Raw genomic sequence first — 9873 nt, forward strand, 5'->3', positions numbered from 1 at the left:
ATTTAATCAAATGGTTATGTTGGGTCTATTACTAGGTATACAGTGAGGGGCTAAAATATAGAACAATTTAATTTAAAAATCAGGTGTTGGGTTTTAAAAAAATGCGCGCATACATCTATCATAATTTTTTGCGAATTTTTGCACTAAAGAGAAAATATACAGGGTGCGTCAAAAAGCCTTACCAAAAATCAAATATGCATAATCCTCAAAATAAATAGCTTATTTACAGTGATGTGCGCTCACCAAATCTGTAATCAATAGAGGTTGGATGTAATATTGCGCAATACAGCCATAGCAAAAAATTGTGGTTTTCGTTTTTTTTAAATAATTTCTTATCGGATACCATTTTTCAAATTTTTCTAAACTGTATTTTGATCAGCGCACAAAGCTGCAACACTTTGTCTATTACTCTATTTATGTATTCATGTTGATATCTTTAAAAACAAAATACAGTAGATGGATAACACAATTCGGATTGGCAAAGAACAAGAAAACCCAGACCCTCTGCGAATGAGAATTGCGTTAGGTAGGTATATGTTTTATTCAACTTCCGTCTGATACCGGACGTGATAATTAAAACGCGAGTTAAAATGTATTTGTTATTTCAGTAAGTTAAAAAAAGTGGAAAGCATACGTTACCCACTCTATGTCAATGATAATTTCATTAGGTAATACTTTTTTGATTTGTTACATTACACTTGATTACTGCGGCCCTTATCTAAGATTATCAATCGTGAGGTATTATGAACAAACGCCAGTAATATCGCGTTTCAGATCATAAATAAAAAGTGCTATTAACAATCAATCAGCGTTAAGTTTAGATGGCGCTGCTGTAGTTTTTGATTCTTTTTGCGAGAATGCGTCTTTGTGTCTGTGGCAAATTTAGGTTTTTTAAGTGCAATTATGTAGGCAAATATTTCAACGTTGATCTGACAGATGGGCATATTTATCCAAATTGTTGCAAATGATCATACTTCTAGTTTTAAAAACCACAAAATTGTTTTGTAATTTGGGCAACAAAAAAAACAACAAATTCAAACATATAAGCTGATTGTTAAAATTGTACTCGGAGGTCACAAGGAAAATTATTATAGAGAAGGTATAGTATAGGTACATAAGATGACTTCGAAAGGCTCGAAAGGTGTGCACTAAGAAATTCTTTGGCGATCAATGTTAATTTGTAACTGAAAGGGTCAAAATGTAAATAGTGATCAAAGTAGTAACAAATCTTATGTAACTATATGACAGTTTTTCTTTCGTAGACTACGTCAGTTTTTATTTCTAGATAAAGATGGACACCAAGAAGGTGCAGATATACATCCTTGTGGCAATATTGTTTCATTGTTGTGATGAAGCGACTTCCATTGTCTGCACGCCGAACTTTTGCGACTCCGTGAACTGCATAAATGACGAAGTGTGCGGACCCAATCAAGTACTGAAACCAGCAAGTTTTTGCAATTGTTGTAAGAAATGTGTAACAATCTTGAGTAAGTCTATTACCATTTTTTTGTCGATTACGTAATAGCTATTTTGTTGCAGAGGAAAATCAAAGATGTAGTTCGCTTTTGGATTCTTTGCGTGGATTTCCCAAGTTACACGAATGTGATGAAGGATTAGTTTGCATTAATGATGTTTGTCGTTCAATCAATGAGCAATTGGATCCCATATTTGCTATGTTTTAAGATTTTTGTTGTTGTGACCATTCACATGTTTACTTATGTACTATTTCATCCTGATAATGTAAAATTATCCAACTATAATGTACTGTTAGATATTTAATTATTAGATTAGGTATAATTAAAGGATTTTCAATTCTAAGTGGACCTGATAGCGCTGTTACTTTTGAAATTTGAAAATCTTCCACTGGAAGGATTATATGCAGATGGTGTATTGGTAAATTATGGTAAGGGTAAGGGTATACGCAGGGTAGGTGGGGGTATAAGTAGTAACCAGAGAGGGCCTCCTCGCGAACTCGACAACAGACACGCACTCAACAAGAAATAAAACTACCCTTACCACTTGTATGGCCTTAGTTCAAAAATATCAGCAACAATAACAAAAATCGAATTTCGAAACACAAAGTGAAAGAAAACCATCTGCGAAATCAAAATAATCTCCGTAAAGTGGCCGCTTATTCATAAGGGTTGAAGATTTTCTAAGGTTCGTTGCAGAAGTACTTTTGGAATTTACATTTACATTTACCTTTTTAGTTTTTACGTCCAGCTAGCTCAAGAAAAAATAGTTTAAGATGGATGGACCTGTTCTCGCTTCGGTTCGAATTTCCACTGGTTTGCTGTATGGCCACTTCGCAGTTCTAAGTCGATTTAATGCACTCCTCTCACCTCTTCTGGTAGACTTCACAGAGTACTTTTGAAAACTGCGCCTTCTATACTGCTTTCCTCAATTTTGCTGGATATCTTCCTGGTCAAATTCCTCTAAAAAGATAAATTAAATCTGTCCCGTAAAAAAGATGCAAGCTGGTTAATAATATATCGCTGGCGTGTGAAAACAAAGCGCTGGATTCAAATGTCCATTTACGAAATGAAAAATTTTATAATTTCGATATAATGAAGCTGAATTGCGTCTTTTGAATTAAATTTATTACAGCTTTTCTATTTATCGCCGAAAATGTCACTAAACCTCGCATCTTTCACTCACTTTTATAATGCACTTAGCCCTTAACTATAGGACCACGCTGCTTATAAAATTACCCAACTTCAGTTCAGAGCATATAAATCACAATATGTACCCGCTGTTATAGAGCGAATGCTGCTTTTCTTATTCCCAGCACACTTTGGTACAATATGAAACTGACACTTATTAATTATTATAATATCATAAAAATAACTTCGCTAATCAAATGTAGAGGACTAAAAAAAACTCCGCGACGGCATATGGCTATCTTCAACTGTTTATGAATAATTTGTTTTTCCGCAATAGGTACCACTGATTGCACGGTTTGGGTGGGCGCCCTGCGGTCTGCAATGCGCGCTTGCTTTTCATCCTTCGTGCACACATCAAACTTTCTGTTCAATTCTTCAATTGCGTCCTGCACATTTTGCGACGATTTCGACTATAGATTGAATGGAAAACACAAACAAAAAAACAGACAACTTTACTACTTATCATCATATAAAAAACTTTTAAAAGTACATTTAATATTGCATCTGGCCTATCATTAACATACTCCCACCATTTCCCACATATCAAAACTACATAAAGGTATAATTAATAACATTAATTGACTATTGACGTTTTATCTACATTGTTATTACCGTTGCAAATTTTGTCTGGAACATTTTCTTCAGGTAAGGTGGTGATGTTTAAGTTAGCGAGTGGATCCGTAACCGTAATGTTGTAAAACAGTTTCTTGTTGCGCATTAAGCTGTATGTGTTATCAAACACTACTCGATCTGTAACATAAAACATAAATATTCAATGTTAAAAAATCAATTATGCATACAGGTCGCCGGTGCCTGGCACGCAATCACACCAACTTCGTTCACTTGATGAGAAGCTACCCTTTGAAATCGTACGGCGGGACTTTCATTTCCATCATTATCACAGTATGTAATCCCAAATCTGATATCATGCGCTTCGGTTCTGAAATCCCACCTGAAATGTGAGTGAGTAAGTAAAGATTCAATATCCAGTTATAGTAATACTTCAGAGCACAGCCAGGATCCACCACAATAAAGTCTAAGGTAAACTTTCGACCTTTTTTAACAACTGTAGAAATAAAATCCGTTGAATCGTCGCTTGGATCAAAATTATTCGTATAATAGGATTCGGGTACCTTGCCGCCTTGCCGTATCTGCACAAAATAATTGTAAATAATACACACAAATTGCGTTTGTACCTGTGATGAACATTTCTCATCTCCATCCGGATCAAGTAAATCGCCGCCGTAATATTTTGGCAATATCTCGGGATTTATTTGCTCTCTCAACACTTTCTGCCATTTCTTTGGGTCGGATTTGTATATTGAAATTTTCGATAGTGTGTAATCGTTTAGGAAACGTTTTACGACTGAGAATGCTACTGCAAATACTGCGGGCGCTGAAATTAAAGTAATGTAGGTACTATATACTTAGTGCCAGAATGAGGAGGAGTGATAAATCATATTAGCTTGCTATTCCTGACAGGTAGGGTAGTTGCATGTTAATTCTGTTACAGACCGCTGTCAATATGATGAACAATACTCATCTTCAGTGACGCAGTATACTAAGTGAAAAAAATTACCAAGTATAACATTAACTAATTAATGAAAGTGGTGGATACAGACTTGGTAAAGTTTATAAAGACACAATACAATACAATACAATAAATACGATAACTAAGCCGCCGACCTAACACGCAACAATGAAGACCTCATCTTAGTGATTAAACACTGAATAAGCGTACCTACTTCCGACTAATGACCCAGGCTGCATTTTTATTGTAACTAGGCGCTCTAATGCAATGAAACGAAACTGCTTTCACACAATTATTATTAAATATTAAAGCGACAGGCTCCATTGTACACTAACCGCTATCTTGGTTTTCTACTACCTACTTCCCTTTATTTGGAAGAAAAAGTAAAATGCAATTTCAAAATTAATCAAGAATGGAAAATGATAATTAGGTACACAGTTCACTAATCACAGGTTTCTAATAATTCAATTTTAACTCAATTTACCTGTTCTTTTAGATTGATAAGACTTTTGTGTCTCTTGCGAGTGTTGAAGATTTTGGGAGTCGTGACGTTTCTGGGTAGGATGAGTGTTGGGATTTTTGAGAATGTTGAAGTAATTTTGAGAATTATGACTGTCGAGCCTTTAAATGGTCTTGAAAAATTTAGCATTTTTTGTTTTTTGAGATCTTTAATTTTCTATACCACGGAGATTTTCCCGGTTTTGGCGCCACATCAGTTACCATTAAGCTTTGCTTAAATCAGCACTGTAGGTAATTACTGTACTGTACAGCGATAATTACGTTTGTTTATTATACCATACCACTTACCTCCTCCCAGACTCTGACCTCCTATCTCATTGTAACTGTTAATTAGGTTTACTCCTTAATCAATATTTTTGGAAATAAACTCTTTTTCGTTTGCAATCCACACAAACATTTAACAATAAATGCGTCATGGAAGAAACAATCTCCCTCGGTAATTAGAAAGCATACGAACGTTCCACAATAGTCAAATGGCATTTTATAAAGGCTAAATTTTAATTAATCATTTCGACAACGTTAAATGTAATTAAGTTGGTCTTCGAACCACGCTCCCAACGGCGGCTTTTGCGCTCCCATTAATTAGGCCAATAAGTTTTGTGACATAAACACAAGCGATATTAAATTACGTATTCAATTCAATTATTCAATATAAATGAAAAGATATTACCTTATTCCTAAGACTACATTTCACATTCCCCGCCTTTTTTACTAACAAAGTTGCTCGGTTAAGTTGCACCTTTGTCAACGGGTATGCTTGACTACCTACTGAACGCTTTCTTTATCAGTTAAATATCCATTTCGTTCATTTATTATTTTCTGAAACTATAATAGATCAAGCTCAAGCATTTTTTTTTGTTTATACAAATTACGAAAATGTATAGCATCGAAAGTGCGTCAAATATATATCGTCTGTTTATGAGATTCGTCTTAATGGCTCCCAAATTTGTTTTGCACTCTGTAGTCGACTTTAGCAAACTATTCGCATTTAACTGCCGTTTTTTCTTTAGTTACTGGTCTATACCCCGTACTGCTTACCCGGACGTGGTGTCCTAGAGCTCCTCACACCTTCGGCACTTACCTAGTTACGCCACTGGGTTTGTCCACACGGTCGATGTGTGATATAGTCGATTTTACCCTCAGATTTTTTACGTTGAATTTATTCAATTCGGGGACACACTTCAAGAACCTTTGTCAAAAACTCTCTGTAAATTCTACTAAGCATAAATATAGTACTAATCCAACTTAAGAACAATTACAATGACTATGAAGTTTCCAAAATGAACAAAAAGAAATGCAAATTGTGTTACTTACACCAATTCGGTTCGAACAGTTTATAGGCATTACTTATAGGGTAAAAAAATGTACAATAAACTATATTGGGTGGAAGTTCATAAGTAGTTTGTGGAATTAGCACACGTTTTTTGTTATTCGCCAGTGAGCATTACATACGCAGCGCCCTCATAATTAGTTCCGGAAATCAGTATCGCTCGTCTGTTCGGGTTCGGATTATAGTCTAGTTAATATTTCGAAAAATCGAAATTTTAGGAGTATTTCATATTACTTTTTGGCAACAAGTCTTTTCTCCCCTATTTCGACCGAAAGTGAGCTATTTAAAATGGCGGCTAATTTGTTCTTCTTTTGATTGGTCTTTGTTGCGGTCCCCAGTGACATGGAAGCGTGACGCATATGTCCGAGGACACGTTTTAAAGTATAGATAATCCAAAAATACGCTGCACTCTTCAAATACCTAAACAATTACATGAGTTACCACTTCTTCCTTAGTTGCCAAAGCAGAAATTGCATTTTAATGAGCCAGTAGATGCATCCTGGTATGATGCTTCTAATTCTTTTAACTATGTGGAAATGCCAAAAGCGGTAGGTATATTGAGCTTGCGGTTAAATGAATTGTTACTACGAAAGCGCTAGGGTCCAAGGTGCAAAACATTCCGTTGGGGCAGATTTCTAGTGGCAATTTGTTTATACAAGGTGTTGTTAACATTACAAATAAAACGGCAGCCGGTAAAAGGGTTCAAGACAATTACTTCGTGCTTTTGTTGGCTGTCAAACACTAAGAGAAATTTTGAACATTCCATACTGCAGAACATTGGTAACCATTCGAATAAATAAACCAAATTTGAACTAATAAATTGTCAAGAACCTGGGTTTAGTCTGGATTCAAATTCGTCAACCATCTTTGCAGATTCACTTTCAACGAGTAACCAAACTTTTACCTGGCGATACAAAAGTCCGTTTGAATTGTAAAAAAGGCGTTCCACCATCCAATTTTCCAACACGTTGCTACCTTTCCAAAAAAATAAAATCAACTGTCAATCGGAGAATCAACAGTTTGTGTATTTTTTATGAACGATAAGTTAACCCAAACCAAAGAGTTTTTTTCATTAATTTCTATGTTATAGTAAAATGTTTACCAGTGTCGTAGAGAACAAAATTTATTTTCTACAAGAGGACGCAATGACAGGTTTGACGATTTAGATACGGCAATTATAATTGGAAGCAAATAGTTGCGTGTGTTACTACAGGTTTTGAAAATTCGGCCAATTAAAAATGTTCATTTAAATTTACCGGGAATTTTTTGGGAGGAGCTTAACTGCATCTGTTGGGTGAATAGATAATAGAAATGTAAAAGAGACATGTTACCAAATCAAATGAACATTCCCAAATATACCCACGAATAATAATTAATAGTGTTAGATTCCATCTCTCTAGAGTTTAGACGAAATAGTTTAGGTAATCAGCTTATTTAAAAAAATATCTGTTCTGTCACGCAGTTTAGTACACGTTACACCCCAGATAGAGTTTGCGGGCAATGCCAGATACCTCTACATACGAAGAACAAGAATTTGCAGAAGGTACTTACCATTTATAATGTAACATGACTTGAGAATCTCTGGATAATTAGCTTCGTACATTTGCAATAGAGAAATAACAACTTCGGCAGCTGAAAAACGGTGTGAAGTGTAAATCATTTCTGTTGGCACAGTTACCTGGTCTCCAAGCGTAATGCTTTAAATTAAATGCATCCATATCAAAAACAACGACCACATTATTGGCCCCGCTAGTTTTCGCAATGTCTAAATAATACTCCAACACTTTGATCGTCATCCTTACTACATCCTGTTTCGAGGCCGAATGTAGAATTCCAATTATATCCAAACCGGCAAACGGCACAAAGATCACTAAAACATGATACAACAAATTAAGTACAGCGCGGTGAAAAAGTAATCGGCAGGTCTAACCGGGCGAACCGTCCTTGTCATTTCCGGTGCTTCCGCTTGGATAGTAGTGTGCGAGCGCTTCCGGTGGATCCCATGTTTTTAGACCTTCATCGACGTCCCAAAATTTCCTCCACTGCAAGGACTAAAGGCGAGATAAGCGTTAGCTGTTGAAAGTGACTCGGTCTATGTAGTAATTGTAATTAATTCAGTTTCTTATTGCAATTTTAATTACGAATCATCGAATTGGAGAAAATCCTTTTATGTGACTTGAGAATGATTTAGAGATAAGTATATGCTGCCCGGACTTTTGTATGAGATATTAAATTGCCTACAATTTAAGCAATTTAAGCCATAAAAGTTTTCTTGAATCTCGTTTCATTTCCCTATATTGCTGGTGCACAGACACAGTGACTACGATATAATTAGATTACTATCCACAGAACTATCGCAAAGTGGGAATGAGCTACGACACACCAAGTTTTATTGTTGCGAACCTTCTAGAACGCCATGGAAGCACTATATAAAGGATTAGTTATCGGCGATTTTTAGCGCATTTTTGAAAAAAATACGCTATTATATTCGTCATTGCTGGCAGGCCGGCTGTCCGCGTTAGATCTCCACAACTACAATAGCTAGAGACTTCAAATTTTCACTAAAAGCTTTCTGCTATAGTGTAGATATGCAGGCACTAGTCTATTTTGAGTTAGATTACTTGTGAAATCGATAATTGAAGAAAATAATTTCGATATGGGTTTCGGAGGTGCTATAATTTTACCGTTAGATGGCGCTACCAGTATAAAAACTTATTATTTACTTTGTGATTTGTTTTACAAAATGAAGACGCACCGTCAATTGAAATTAAATAAAATTAATTATTTAACGCAGCCAAAATTACTCGTGAGATCGATAATTTTAAACTTCGCTAATAAAATACTGACCTGCATTACCAAAAATGCGCTTTAATCATGCATATGCTGATTTACAACTTGTTTTAATGAAATATGATATGCCGACGTTCGAGAGTGTTCCGTAGTTTTGATAAGCTTTTTAGCGCATTTCCACAATAAAAAAAAATGCGCTATTGTGGCCACTTTGTCCGTCCGTCCGTCCGCTACTTTTGCGACGCTACTAGTTCTTTATCTTAAGAGCTATTGTTCTACTTTTTTCGCTATTTGGTTCGTTATGGTGTCGAGTCTTGTACCAAGGAAGGAATTTTTTCTGCGTTTATTACTAAAAAAATTATTGTAAAAAAACCAACAAACCGTTTTTACATGTTCCATAATTTTACACTTTTGCCGTTCATTAACCATCCTACAGATTATTTATAATTTTGTATTGTTGTCTGTCGTCTGTCTGTTGGTCTGTCCGTCTGTTCCTGTGCCTGTCTGTCCCTCTATCTGTCCGTGTGAACGATAATTTTGTTTAGAAATGTCCGATCGCTTTTACATCTCCGTTAATTATGAACTGAATTGCATGAAATTCAATATGGGCATAGCCTTAGCCATATAATACGCAATGCCAAAAGTTGAGTCGAATCGATTCAAAATTGACAGTGCCCTTTTCGCATCTCGACCATTTATAAACCGAATTGCAAACTTTTTTTCTTATAAAAGTATTTGAATGAAATTTGATACATAGGCACTTGAAATAAAGGAAAATCTAACGCCAGATTGAAAATTTGGTTTTGCGCATGCGCAGTGCGAACTTTTTTATTTATGGAAGAATTTAAATGAAATGTGATACATAGGCACTTGGAATAAAGGAAAATCTAACGCCAGTTTCAAAATTTGGTTTTGCGAATGCGCAGTGCCAACTTTTTTAGTTATGGAAGAATTTAAACGAAATTTGATACATAGGCACTTGGAATAAAGGAAAATCTAACGCCAGTTTCAAAATTTGGTTTTGCGCATGCGCAGTGCCA

General features: G+C 35.5%; 3 protein-coding genes across 6 annotated transcripts in view; 2 read left to right on the forward strand and 1 right to left on the reverse strand.

Moving 5' to 3' along the window:
• The window catches only part of LOC116176105, a 2846-nt gene extending 2775 nt beyond the window's left edge, over positions 1-71 (forward strand). Inside the window, exon 6 of the mRNA XM_031494578.1 lies at positions 36-71. Within this exon, the coding sequence (XP_031350438.1) occupies positions 36-71 (36 nt within the window). The remainder of the gene's footprint in view (positions 1-35) is intronic.
• A 493-nt stretch (positions 72-564) lies between these two features.
• Positions 565-1802, forward strand: LOC116176409 (fungal protease inhibitor-1-like). 4 transcript variants are annotated; one of them, XR_004146439.1, is made up of 3 exons: positions 565-668; positions 1286-1487; positions 1540-1802. XR_004146439.1 is itself a non-coding variant. In XM_031494950.1 (3 exons), the coding sequence occupies exons 1-3, from the start codon at positions 858-860 to the stop codon at positions 1680-1682; spliced, it is 393 nt and encodes a 130-aa protein (XP_031350810.1). In that variant the 5' UTR covers positions 728-857; the 3' UTR covers positions 1683-1802. The 4 variants fall into 4 exon arrangements, 1 of the variants encoding a protein (XP_031350810.1); XM_031494950.1 differs by lacking the exon at positions 565-668 and adding an exon at positions 728-905; XR_004146438.1 differs by lacking the exon at positions 565-668 and adding an exon at positions 733-1099.
• A 1312-nt stretch (positions 1803-3114) lies between these two features.
• The window catches only part of LOC116176106 (SEC14-like protein 2), a 7678-nt gene continuing 919 nt past the window's right edge, over positions 3115-9873 (reverse strand). The window contains exons 2-8 of the mRNA XM_031494579.1: positions 7974-8094; positions 7722-7913; positions 7595-7675; positions 3860-4059; positions 3666-3814; positions 3464-3615; positions 3115-3413 (exon numbers count right to left, since the gene is read on the reverse strand). Of these exons, the coding sequence (XP_031350439.1) occupies positions 3238-3413; positions 3464-3615; positions 3666-3814; positions 3860-4059; positions 7595-7675; positions 7722-7913; positions 7974-8094 (1071 nt within the window). The 3' untranslated portion in view covers positions 3115-3237. The remainder of the gene's footprint in view (positions 3414-3463; positions 3616-3665; positions 3815-3859; positions 4060-7594; positions 7676-7721; positions 7914-7973; positions 8095-9873) is intronic.

This window comes from Photinus pyralis, unplaced genomic scaffold, assembly GCF_008802855.1.
Source record: "Photinus pyralis isolate 1611_PpyrPB1 unplaced genomic scaffold, Ppyr1.3 Ppyr1.4_LG7, whole genome shotgun sequence".
NCBI classification, from domain to species: domain Eukaryota; kingdom Metazoa; phylum Arthropoda; class Insecta; order Coleoptera; family Lampyridae; genus Photinus; species Photinus pyralis.

Bases quoted from the DNA above. Each gene is read 5' to 3' on its own strand.
- LOC116176409 (XM_031494950.1), top strand. From the start codon at position 858: ATGCGTCTTTGTGTCTGTGGCAAATTTAGGTTTTTTAAGTGCAATTAT. The intron at 906-1,285 runs GTAGGCAAATAT...TTTTATTTCTAG, and splicing joins GGTTTTTTAAGTGCAATTAT to ATAAAGATGGACACCAAGAA. The intron at 1,488-1,539 runs GTAAGTCTATTA...ATTTTGTTGCAG, and splicing joins GAAATGTGTAACAATCTTGA to AGGAAAATCAAAGATGTAGT.